The sequence below is a fragment of the Bison bison genome, unplaced genomic scaffold, assembly GCF_000754665.1.
Source record: "Bison bison bison isolate TAMUID 2011002044 unplaced genomic scaffold, Bison_UMD1.0 scf7180017864481, whole genome shotgun sequence".
NCBI lineage: Eukaryota > Metazoa > Chordata > Mammalia > Artiodactyla > Bovidae > Bison > Bison bison.
In genome coordinates this window covers 8,212,978-8,226,257 of record NW_011495041.1, presented here as the reverse complement: position 1 = coordinate 8,226,257, position 13,280 = coordinate 8,212,978, and the positions used below count along the sequence as shown (strand labels likewise).

Sequence of the window (13,280 nt, the reverse complement as noted above, 5' to 3'; positions counted from 1 at the left end):
TCAATAGGTTGGTCATAACTTTTCTTTCAAGGAGCAAGCGTCTGTTAATTTCATGGCTGCAGTCACCATCTGCAGTGATTTTGGAGCCCCCAAAAACAAAGTCAGCCACTGTTTCCCCATCTATTTGCCATGACGTGATGGGACCAGATGCCATGATCTTTGTTTTCTGAATGTTGAACTTTAAGCCAACTTTTTCACTCTTTCACTTTCATCAAGAGACTCTTTAGTTCTTCTTCACTTTCTGCCATAAGGGTGGTGTCAACTGCATATGTGAGGTTATTGATATTTCTCCTGGCAGTCTTGATTCCAGCTTGTGCATCTTCCAGCCCGGCATTTCTCATGATGTATTCTGCATATAAGTTAAATAAGTTAAATAAGAGTGACAGTATATAACCTCGACGTACTCCTTTTCCTATTTGGAACCAGTCTGTTGTTCCCTGTCCAGTTCTAACAGTTTCCTCCTGACCTGCATACAGATTTCTCAAGAGGCAGGTCAGGTGGTCTCGTATTCCCATCTCTTTAAGAATTTTCCATAGTTCATTGTGGTCCACACAGTCAAAGGCTTTGGCATAGTCAATAAAGCAGAAGTAGATGTTTTTCTAGAACGCTCTTGCTTTTTCGATGATCCAGTGGATGTTGGCAATTTGATCTCTGGTTCCTCTGCCTTTTCTAAATCCAGCTTGAACATTTGGAAGTTCAGGGTTCATGTTGAAGCCTGGCTTGGATAATTTTGAACATTACTTTACTACTGTGTGAGAAGAGTACAATTGTGTGGTAGTTTGAGCATTCTTTGGCATTGCCTTTCTTTGTGATTGGAATGAAAACTGACCTTCTCCAGTCCTGTGGCCACTGCTGAGTTCTCCAAATTTGCAGGCCTATTAAGTGCAGCACTTTCACAGCATCATCTTTCAAGATTTGAAATAGCTCAACTGCAATTCCGTCACCTCCACTAGCTTTGTTTGTAGTGGTGCTTTCTAAGGTCCACTTGACTTCACATTCCAGGATGTATGGCTCTAGGTGAGTGATCATACCATTGTGATTATCTGGGTCATGAAGATCTTTTTTGTACAGTTCTTCTGTGTATTCTTGCCACCTCTTCTTAATGTCTTCTGCTTCTGTTAGGTCCATACCATTTCTGTCCTTTATCGAGCCCATCTTTGCATGAAATGTTCCCTTGATATCTCTACTTTTCTTGAAGAGATCTCTATTCTTTCCCATTCTATTGTTTTCCTCTCTTTCTTTGCATTGATCACTGAGGAAGGCTTTCTTATCTCTTCTTGCTATTCTTTGGAACTCTGCATTCAAATGGGTATATCTTTCCTTTTCTCCTTTGCTTTTTGCTTGTCTTCTTTTCACAGCTATTTGTCAGGCCTCCTAAGACAGCCATTTTGCTTTTATCCATTTCTTTTTCATGGGGATAGTCTTCATTCCTATCTCCTATACAATGTCCCTAACCTCTGTCCATAGTTCATCAGGCACTTGGTCTATCAGATATAATCCCTTGCATGTATTTCTCACTTCCACTGTATAATCATAAGGGATCTGATATAGGTCATACCTGAATGGTCTAGTGGTTTTCGCTACTTTCTTCAATTTAAATCTGAATTTGACAATAAGGAGTTCATGATCTGAGCCACAGTCAGCTCCTGGTCTTGTTTTTGTTGACTGTGTAGAGCTTCTCCACCTTTGGCTGCAAAGAACATAATCAATCTGATTTGGGTGTTGAGCATCTGGTGATGTCCATGTGTAGAGTCTTCTCTTGTGTTGTTGGAAGAGGGTGTTTGCTATGTTTCCTTGATGAGCCAGGGAAACTACAATTCTGTTCCACAAAAAAGCCAAGAATTCCAACTTTGTTCTATTTTAAACTTTTGCTAATGTCATATCTCAAATGGAAATGCTACTATGTAAATGAATTTTTTGTTTAATGTGTGTTTCTAGTATAATGTTACGCATAAGTGGAAAAAGTGCAACACAAATGGGGACTTATATCTTCTGGAATTTTTAGGATATAATCTATATATATATATAGAAAGAGCTCAGCCATATATATATATGTATATATAATATGTATATATAATCAATCAATCAATATATAATCTGGTTGACCTGACATGGTTTATATATGACTTTAGCTACCAATAAAGTGGGCTTTCTAGGTGGCTCACTGGGTAAAGAATCAACCTGCCAATGCAGGAGATGTAGGAGACTGGGTTCAATCCCTGGCTCAGGAAGATCCCCTGAAGAAGGAAGTGGCAACCCCTTCCAATATTCTTGCCTTGGGAATCCCATGGACAAGGGGGCCTGGTGGGCTACAGTCCGTGGGATCGCAAAGAGTCAGACATGACTGAAGTGACTGAGCACACACGCATGCACCAGGGAGGTAGTGGCTATTGCTTTAGGGAGGTAGACTCCCTGGTGAAAAGGTCCCAGAAAACTGTCATATACGCATCATGTTCCCACGAATATCAAGGTTCAGGGACCCTCCTCAGAATCCTTCCTCAGCCACAGTTGAGTCCCGGGTGGCTGTTTCTTTCAGCTCCCTGGAGGAGGGAGGCTTTGGGCTGGTGGTGTTGGGAGATAAGGGAACAGACTTAATTCTCACTCCGATTTGAATTTAAATCCCGTCAAGAGTGGAGGACTTCTGTGGAATTCCCAATGAAACATTCCCATGTCTCTTTCTGCTCATTCTTGTAGCCTAGAGGTCATTGCATGACCTGTTTGTTTTATTCAGTCTCCTTCCTGAATGATTATGCGCTGCCTTCCTGGCAGAGCTAAACCTGCTAGAGCAGGGCTGTCCACTTGGGGGCATTCGGCATCCCCGGGACACTTGACAAGGTCTGGACTGTGTTGGTTGTCGTTCCCGAGAGGTGCTGCTGACATCTAGTGGACAGAGGCCAGAAATGCAGCTAAATATTCTAGTGTGTGCAGGACAGCCTCACAGCAAAGTGGTGGTGGTGGTTTAGTTGCTAAGTCGGGTCCAACTCTTGAGACCCCATGGACTGTAGCCCGCCTTGGGATTTCTGTCCATGGGATTTCCCAGGCAAGAATATTGGAGTGGGTTGCCATTTCCTCCTCCAGGGGATCTTCCCAACCCGGGGATCAAACCCACCTCTCCTATGTCTTCTGCATTAGCAGGAGGATTCTTTACTGCTGAGCCCCCAGGTTTGTGGCCCCAAAAGTCTATATTTCCAGGTTGAGAAACTCTGTGCTAGATGGTCAAACCAAACTCCTTTTAAAATAGGATCCTTTGTTATTTTCAGTGCAGAAATTTGCTTGGGAAGAGCTCTTTGAGGGAGAAAATGGCATGTTAAAAGTTAGTGTTCTTGTCTTCTATCACCAGGCACTTTGTCTGAATGAAAGTGGAGATGTCCATCGAGGTTTCCAGTCACTCCTCAGGGAAGTCAGCACGTCCGGCCCAAAGTGCCTGCTCAGAACTGCCAACAGACTCTTTGGGGAAAAGACATGTGATTTCCTGCCAGTAAGTAGTGCTCGCACATCGATAAAAAAAGACACTGAAAATAAAACAGAATTATGGAAGAGCAGAAATAAAGTATAGTTGTGCTGCCTTAAAAATATGCTTAGAATTATACTTCTGTATTTGAGAATTTTGTGATTGCTTCTGAACTGTATCCTTTTAAAAAATGACTGTTTCTGATATATCATACTCCCAGATGTCAATTTCAATTTGTCCATCTTCCTGCAACCCACACCTGCCTTTCCCCCACCCGCATCTCAATGACCACAACCCCTAACCCTTGTCTCATCTTTACTGGGCACTTTCTGTGGAGCAGACCATGCAAAGTCTTTTAAATTTGTCCCCTCTCCTGAATCACCATCGTCATTGCCTGTGTCCAGGCTCTCACTCCTTCTACACTGTTAGTTTAATTGTTTTCTAAATGATCTCTCCAAGTGCAGCCTGGTCCTTGCACACCACTGATAGAATTCAATTCCGTTCAGTCGCTCAGTCATGTCCGGCTCTTTGTGACCCCATGGACTGCAGCACGCCAGGTCTCCCTGTCCATCACCAGCTCCCGGAGTTTACTCAAACTCATGTCCATTGAGTTAGTGATGCCCTCCAACCATCTCACTCACTGTCGTCCCCTTCTCCTCCCACCTTCAATCTTTCCCAGCATCAGGGTCTTCTCAAATGAGTCAGTTCTTCACATCAGGTAGCCAAAGTATTGGAGTTTCAACTTCAGCATCAGTCCTTCCAACAAATATTCAGGACTGATTTCCTTTAGGATTGGATCTCCTTGCTGTCCAAGGGACTCTCAAGGGTCTTCTCCAACAACACAGTTCAAAAGCATCAATTCTTCAGTGCTCAGCTTTCTTTATAGTCCAACTCTCACATCCATAACATGACTACTGGAAAAACTATAGCTTTGACTAGATGGACTTTTGTTGGTAAATAATAGAAAAGTCTTTCTAAAATTAAAATCTGTCACTTAAAAATAAGATTTTGAATCTGAGTATTTCCTATTTACTGCAGTGTATAATTCCAAAGGTCTCTAGCCCATTATTCAATAAGTGAGATCCAAAAAATTGTGCTCTACAGTAAACAGAGAGATGTTATTTTAAGATTAATGAAATGATCAGGGTAAGTCTGGCCATCTTAGCAGTCAGCAGTTCCAAGGATTATTATGTAAGACTCAAATATAACCTTGTCCTGGCTGCTGTTGGGTGCTACCCAGTGCAAACTGCCTGCTCTGGGGTTCAGTAGCCTTGGAGATGATTCTGAGTCCTTCAGCTAGTTAGGTTTTCTAGGATAAGTACCCACTCCAGTGTTCTTGCTTGGAGAATCCCAGGGACGGGGGAGCCTGGTGGGCCACCGTCTATGGGGTCGCACAGAGTCGGACACGATTGAAGAGACTTAGCCCCAGCAGGAAAAGTACTTGTGATTCCAGGAAATCCTGGTTAATGGATGTTCATTTTTGAATATCAGCCAGATTTTTGAATATTGTAATTGGGGAATATTGAGGACACAGAGGATCGTTCTCCACTTTTCATGGTTGCTTGGGTTCTTCTTCTCTCTGCATCTTCTTTCCTCCATAGAAACTAACATGTTTGAGGACAGGAGATGGGCGGAGGATGGGAGCCAATTGCCAGGCACATTATATAAGAAAACAAGTTTTTGTGAGGTGAGTTACCTGTGGATTTTAATGTGTTGCATGTAATGCCCTTCCTGATTTGACCCCAACTTACAGTTCATGGCTTATCCCTTGCTACTTTTTTCCCTAATTCCCTACACACACACACACACACACACACACACACACACACAATGATTCCATTCCTGGAAGACCCGGAAGATTTTTTGATAGTCTAGTTCAAGCCTTCCAATCATTCCATAAAGATGTTTTGGACACTCTGGTCTGTTCTGATCATACAGAAATGAGTAAAACATGGTTAGACCACATAGTGGAGGAGATAAAAATCAAACAGAAGGTCAACGTGGAGTTTAAGTGTTTGACAGGAAAGTTCGCAGGCTGTTTTGTGCATAGCTGCCGCTGTCCATATTCTCAAAACATCTTGCAACTCTCTGTGTATATATATTTCTCCTCCGCAGACTGTGAGCCACCTCAGGTCCAAAGTCCTGTCTTTACCCTGGCGTCCCGCACCTGGCACGGTGCCAGTGGTCTGTACATTTTGATTAATTGCACTAATGGGTTTTAAAGTACAGAGTGCCCTGTACAAGCATTTATGCCAGAAACGTGTTAAGAAAAAAAATGTTTTCACACTTTCAGGAAATTTTGCCAAGTAGAATATGGCCACACTTGGTATTCTGCATTTGTAGGCTTTTAAAGAATCCTGCCAGCAGTTCTATCAGGCTGACCTGGAGGAGCTGTCCTTTGCTGAAGACACTGAAGAATGCAGGAAACACATAAATGACTGGGTGATGGAGAAGACGGATGGTGAGCGGTTTTCATTTTGGGAGAGGTGGTGTTATAAGGGAGACAGAGCCAAGACCGCCCGGATGTGACCTCCTCGGTGTGACCACTCTGACGCTGTTTCCAGTAGCCTGTGCATATGTTTGCTGGGTTTTGAAGCAGGTAATGCCATTCTGACATGGACTGCAGCCTGCCAGGCTCCTCTGTCCGTGGGATTCTCCAGGCAAGCTTACTGGTGCGAGTAACCATTCCCCTTCTCCAGGGGAATCTTCCCAACCCAGGGATTGAACCCGGATCTCCTGCATTGCAGGCAGATTCTTCATTGTCTGAGCCATCAGGGAAGCCCCAATGCCAATCTGATATTTTTCTTGGGCTTACGGAGTGGTGATTTCTGAAAAATGCTTAAGCCTAGTGTTAGTCTCTGCTTCAAGATTGTTGTTTAAAGACAAATACTAGACTGCATGTGTGCCCCGCATGAAACACCATCCCCCTGAGTCCTCAGGCAGCCAGAACGGCAGAATTCCAGCCATTTTTCAATATCGAGAGAGAGAACTTCTGTAAAAGAAAGGTTTATTCTCCCCCAATAGCAGTAACTTTCTCTTATATTCTTTACAGGTAAGATATCAGAGATACTGGGGGCTGGCACGGTCAGTCCTCTGACTAAGCTGGTCCTGGTGAATGCCATCTATTTCAAAGGCAAGTGGAATGAGCAGTTTGACAGAAAGCACACAAGGGGAATGCCCTTTAAGACTAACCAGGTAGGAAAACATTTTGCAGACATATTTCTACTTTCTAAAGACTGTGAAGGAATGGAAAAATAATTTGTTTTACACTGTCTTAGTTCTTAATTTATTTCTGAATAAATTTCATGTCCCCTGTATATTTCTTATTGGAATGGGAAAGAGAAATACCAAAATAATTGTTATATTGATCTTTTTGTTTTTGGATCCTTGGTCAAGTCGATCTGTCTCTGGTCATATTATTTGGATTGAAAGAAAATTTCTTCTAAGCCTTGGAGTTATGTTTGTATTATTTGATCACTGAGTGTATTTGGACTTTTTCTCGCAATTGTCAATGACAACTATGACTATTTATTACCTTAGAATTCATGGCTCTACAATTTGGAATACAAGAAAAAAAGTGTTAGCAAATGTTCAGGACAGCTTTGTTTTTATTTATTTTTGGATCTTTTTTTAAAAAATAAAATGTTTACATATTTAAGGTGTATAAGAAGAGGATTTGAGATACACAGTGAAATGATTACTGCAGTGAAGCTAATTAAGATATCTTTTGCTCACATAGTTACCATATATTTTCTCGATGACAGCACCTGAAATCTACCCTCTTAGCAAATGTCCAGCATTCCATATTATTATATTATTAATCCACACTATTATTAACCATAGTCATCATGCTATGTGTTTGATTTTTAGACTTCTATACCTAACTTTATAAACAACTTTTCTCCTTTCACTTTTGAATATGATAATGGCTGAGGTCAATAACTCTCAGCTTGGAATTTGACCTCTATCCACTTGATAATAGCATATTGCACAAAAATTTACATGCCCAGAATACATTTGTTGCAGTCTTTAAAAATGGTGGACTCTGGACATCTCATCAAGGTTTTCCCTCCAAGAAAAGCAAGGCCATAGCGCCAATTATATAATTGAGCAACTTTTCAGAGTAAAAGTGTAACTCTCTCTGGCCTATATACCTTTTCTAAATAAATCTTCCAGGGCAAAGATTTGAATATTAGTTCATTTTCCTCTTAACTTCAAGAAATAATTTTTTAATTAAAAGGTCCCTGCGAGTGCTACTCTACTTATCTTTTAAAAAGAGAAAAAAGCACAATTTCTTCTGAGGATAATATAGAGAGTTTTATGTCTCTATTCATCAATTTTTTCTCTCCCACGTGGTAGTACTTGATCCGCTGGGACAATGGAATGTTATTACTCAACGCTAGTATGTACTAATGAAGATTTTGCATCAATCAGCATAAATGCACAGAAACAATAATTATATGTACCTATATGTTATGTTCCGTGGGCTTCCCTGGTAGCTCAGTGGTAAAGAATCTGCCTGCAATGCAGGAGACATGGGACCGACCTCTGGGTCAGGAATATCTCTTGGAGAAGGAAATGGCAACCCATTCCAGTGTCTTGCCTGAAGAATCCCATGGCAGAGGAGCCTGGTGGCTACAGTCTATGGTATCACAAAGAGTCAGACGTGACTTAGTGACTGAACGACAAGGGTTCTGTGAATTAGACATACCAGTTCTTAGCACTCTGTGTTATTTTTCAGTGATTTGATTTTAGTTTCATGTTTTTATCAGGAGAAGAAGACAGTACAGATGATGTTCAAGCAAGCCAAGTTTAAAATGGGGCACGTGGAGGAGGTGCCTGCCCAGGTCCTGGAGCTGCCCTACGTGGGCGCCGAGCTGAGCATGCTCATCCTTCTGCCTGATGAGAACACAGATCTTGCTGTGGTAAGCCCTTGACATGGAGTCTGAGTGTCTATGGATCCAGTCTGCGCATGTTTGTTTGTTTTTTTTAAACTTTTTATTCTGTATTGGGATATAGCTGATTAACAATGCTGTAATAATTTCAAGTGAACAGTGAAGGGACTCAGCCATATATGCATATATATGCATGCATCCATTCTCCCCCAACCTCCCCTCCCATCCAGCTGCCACGTACCATCATGCAGAGTTCCCTGTGCTCTACATTAGGTCCTTGCTGGCTATCCGTTTTAAATGTAGCAGTGTATACATGTCCACCCCACTCTCCCTAACTATGCCTTCCCCCAGTCCTTCCCCGTGGCAATCCTAAGTAGCCTGAGCTCATTTTCAAAAGTGCATCCACTGGATTGCATTTGAGGCATTTCCAGTTTAGGGTTGTGCTAAGTGAGTAAGTGAGTGATAGTCGCTCAGTTGTGTCCAACTCTTCGATGGACTGTAGCCTGCCTGGCTCCTCTGTCTGTGAATTCTCCAGGCAAGAATACTGGAGTGGGTTGCCATTTCTTTCTGCAGAGGGTTGTTCTAAGGAGTGCTAAATGAATACCACTGCGTGACTTTTGGCGAACATGTGTGTACATTTCCACTGAGTGTACACCTAGGAGTGGAATTGCTGGAATAAACAAATTCTGATGAAGCCTAGAGGAAGAGAGTTCCAAAAATAAGAACATTATTATTTATTCTGAAGAGAGGGGCTAGTTGCCAGCCCAGTAATTATTGAACAAAAGAACAGGAAAAAGATAAAGATGGCTCTGAGCAGTGTTCCTCAAGCACTTTAATATGTGCATAATAATCTAATGGGATCCTGTTAAAATACAGATTCTGATTTAGGGGGATTATGGCCTGAGATTTTGCATTTCTGACAAGATTCCAAATGATACAGATGCTTTTGGTCATAAACCCAATTTTGAGGAGCAAGAGTCTAAAGTACAGGTGAGGAATTTTTCTCAGACAGGAGGAAAAGGATATTTTCCCATGACAGGAAAAGAGGGTTCAGGTTGGGGGAAAGTAAATTTACAGGATGGGAGGTGCAGGAGCGACAGTGTGCTGGTTATCTGGCTCCTGAGGTGTCAGGGAAGACCTCATTTATAACATTTGCTGATTCCTGTGGTGTAAATACCTGCACCATGGCCAGGTTTAGGCTCCCAAGGGTTTAACAGTTGACTTTTGCAGAAGATGCAAGCTGGCGCCAGCACACCGGCGCACGCCGGCCCACCCCTGTGAGGGGAGGGCCTGCCTGATTTCCTTGGCTTCTCTATGGAATCAGGAACCTCCTGGCATAAGGCAAGGAAGAGATCTGTCATGGCAATTTTAAGAAAATGAGATGCAGACATAGAGAAGAGACCTGTGGACACAGCGGGGGTAGGAGAGGGTGGGATGAACTGAGAGAGTAGCATGGAAACATGCACATTTCCACAGGTGAAGTAGGTAGCCCCTGGGAATTTGCTGTATGATGCAGGGAGCTCAAACCCCGTGCTCTGTGACAACCTACAGGGTTGGGACAGGGTGGGAGGTGGGAGGGAGGTTCAATAGGGAGGGACATATATATATATACACACACACATATGTCTGATTCATGTTGATGAATGGCAGAAACCAGTGCTACATTATGAGGCAATTATCCTCCAGTTAAAAATAAACAAATAAAAAATAAATGATAGTTATATAATATGAGGTATTAATTATTACTATAATGGCAATTATATTTCAATATATAAATGTATGACACTAACATGTACATGTCAAATTTACACAGTGTTGTATATCACATATATTTCAATTTTTTCAAAAGCTCCCCACCCCCCAAAAAAAAGAAAATTAGGAAAGTCTACGAACAGAACTGACATCCAAACATTTGCCACTGGAGAGGAGCTCTCACCTGGACTTCTGCTGGTGGGGGGAAGATGCTCCTCTGTATATTTTCCTTGTTAATAAACAAGAATGAAGGCTGGATCTGGGAGGGTTTGAAGCTACCCCTAGAACAGGCAGAGGGCAAGCAAGGATGCCAGAAGCAACAGTCCTGTGGGATTTCCCATCCTGCCCTCCTCCCCCAGAATCACGGAGTTCTCCCTTTTTCATTCAGCCGAGTTCTGAGTCATGCTTTTCTCTCTTTGGTCAACAGTTTCTCAAACTCACGATACTGTATTGCGTTTGATGTTGTTCAGTTGCTAAGTCATATATAACTCTTGGAGCCCCATGAACTGCAACATGCCAGGCTTCCCTGTCCTTCATTATCTCCCTGAGTTTGCTAAAACTCATGTCCATTGAGTCAGTGATGCCATCCAACCATCTCATCCTTAATTTTTCCCTGCATTAGGGTCTTTTCAATGTCAGCTCTTCCAATTAGGTGGCCAAAGTATTGGAGCTTCCGCTTCAGCATCAGTCCTGCCAATGAATATTCAGAGTTAATTTCCTGTAGGATTGACTGGTTTGATCTCCTTGCAGTCCAAGGGACTCTTAAGAGTCTTCTCCAACACCACAGTTCACAAGTGTCAGTTCTTTGGCAGTCAGTCTTCTTAATGGTCCAACTCTCACATCCATACATGACTACTGGAAAAGCCATAGCTTTGACTATACATAGTTTATCGGCAAGGTGATGTCTCTGCTTTTTAAAACACTGTTTAGGTTAGTCATAGCTCTTCTTCCAAGGAGCAAGCGTCTTAATTCCGTGGTAGTAGTCACTGTCCACATTGATTTTGGAGGCCAGAAAAATGAAATCTGACACTGTTTCCCCATCTATTTGCCATGAAATGATAGGACTGGATGCCATGATCTTAGTTTTTTGAATGCTCAGTTTTAAGCCAGCTTTTTCACTCTCCTTTTTCACCTTCATCAAGAGGCTCTTTAGTCCCTCTTCACTTTCTGCCATTAAAGTGGTATCATCTACATAAGTACAATAAATTGGTTATGAGAATTTCCTAAACTAAAAAACCAACTTGACATGAATTTGGTCCAAATAGTTCAAAATAAAACCCCATCTTTGTCTCAGGTGTTTCCTAGCTGTTGCTCTCTTATATCCATAAAACAGGGAAAATGCAAGAAATAGAGGGAAAATCTTGGTGTGCTTATAAGAGGAAATATCCTGTAGATTACTGGAGCAGAACTCAGTATCAAGTCACAGGTCGTGAGGGGCAGGGGTTAATGAACCTATAGGTGGGTGGGTACCGGGCTATTGTCATCTAGCTTTTAAGACTTAACTCTTCATTGTTTCAGGTGGAAAAAGCACTTACATATGAGAAGTTCAGAACCTGGACGAGTCCAGAAAAGCTGACTGAGGAGAAAGTCCAAGTTTTTCTTCCCAGATTAAAGCTGGAGGCAAGTTATGACTTGGAGGCTTTTCTTCGAAGTTTAGGAATGACTGATGCTTTCGAGGAAGCCAAGGCAGACTTTTCCGGAATGTCAGCTAAGAAGAACGTGCCCATGTCCAAGGTTGCACACAAGTGCTTCGTGGAGGTCAATGAGGAGGGCACAGAGGCAGCTGGGGCCACTGCCGTGGTCAGGAACTCCCGGTGCTGTAGAATGGAACCAAAATTTTGTGCAGACCACCCTTTCCTCTTCTTCATCAGGCACCGGGAAACCAACAGCATTTTGTTCTGTGGCAGGGTCTCTTCTCCGTAAGAGGCACAATCGCTTTACTTCTCTCTTCTCGCTTCTACACACTCTGCCTTACTCCAAATTCTGGTTGCCAAATTGATGCGGTGGTTTGAATGCTGAAATAAAGTGTGATTATGGTTAACAGATCTCCCCTTCGTAGAGTTGTTGAGAGGATTTAATGGGTTGATAAAGAACCTGGGGGCTTCCCTGGTGGCTCCGATGGTAAAGAACCCGCCTACAATGCAGGAGACCTGGGTTTGATCCCTGGGTGGGGAAGATCCCCTGGAGGAGGGAATGGGAATCCACTCCATGGACAGAGGAGCCTGGTGGGCTACAGTCTATGGGGTCACAGAGAATCAGACACGGCTATGACTGTCACTTTCACTTTGGAACAATACCTGTTATAGTAGCAAATGATATCATTATTGGACAAGAGTTAATTGCATTTTTATGTGCTTAAGAAACAACATTGAGAAAATGTAATTACTTTTGCACTAAAAATATAATGTTCTCAGGAATAATGATTAACAAAACCTAAGTAAGACTGTTACACTAAAAATTATAAAGTGCTATTGACAGCCATTAAAGATGACCAAAATAAATGGACATATTTCATGTCAAGAATAGACCTTGAGTTAAAAATTATCAGTTCTCCTCCACTTGTTCTATAGATATCATTCTAATCCAAATTCCAGCCATGTTTCTATGGGACTTGACAAGTTTATTTTAAAAGGCATATGAATAAGCAAAAAGCCAAAAAGATATAATGCATTCTAAAGAAAAAGATCAAGTTGAAGAGCTCTGGTTCTACTAGGTAGTGAAGCTTATTATAAATTACTGGTAATATACTGTGGTGTTTACTCAGGGATAGACATACCGATTAATGGTACAGAATAAAGAGCCCAGAAGCATACTTAATGCATGTATGAAAATGTGAAATAGAAAAGAACTGGTATTAGAGGTCAATAAGAAAATGACAGCCCGTACAATGTTCTGTGCAAACTTCCTTATTTAAAAGAAGAAAACGAGACTTCCCTGGTGGTCCTGTAGTTAAGAATCTGCCTTCAAATGCAGAGGATGCAGGTTCGATCCCTGGTAGGGGAACTAAGATCTCACATGCTGTACGGCAGCTAAACCCACCGCGAGTCACACAACTCGAGAGAGCAGGCCAGAATGCAACTAAGAATCAAGGCAGCTAAATTAATTAATTAATTGGGGGAAAAAGAGAAAACAATTATTGACAGAGTAAATAATTAGAAAAGAACAATTTATATCCTTTACAA

General features: G+C 42.0%; 1 protein-coding gene across 3 annotated transcripts in view; it reads left to right on the top strand.

Annotated features, from left to right (window-relative positions):
* Window positions 1–12,141, top strand: part of SERPINB8 (serpin peptidase inhibitor, clade B (ovalbumin), member 8) — a 22,296-nt gene extending 10,155 nt beyond the window's left edge. For 2 of the 3 annotated variants that reach the window (XM_010862323.1, XM_010862324.1), the window contains 5 exons: window positions 3,341–3,478; window positions 5,795–5,912; window positions 6,504–6,646; window positions 8,224–8,376; window positions 11,617–12,141. In XM_010862323.1, the coding sequence (XP_010860625.1) occupies window positions 3,341–3,478; window positions 5,795–5,912; window positions 6,504–6,646; window positions 8,224–8,376; window positions 11,617–12,021 (957 nt within the window). In that variant the 3' untranslated portion in view covers window positions 12,022–12,141. Of the gene's footprint in view, window positions 1–3,340; window positions 3,479–5,794; window positions 5,913–5,973; window positions 6,051–6,503; window positions 6,647–8,223; window positions 8,377–11,616 lie in introns of those variants that run through there. The other variant, XM_010862325.1, reaches the window with a different exon arrangement.
* The last annotated feature ends 1,139 nt before the right edge of the window (window positions 12,142–13,280 follow it).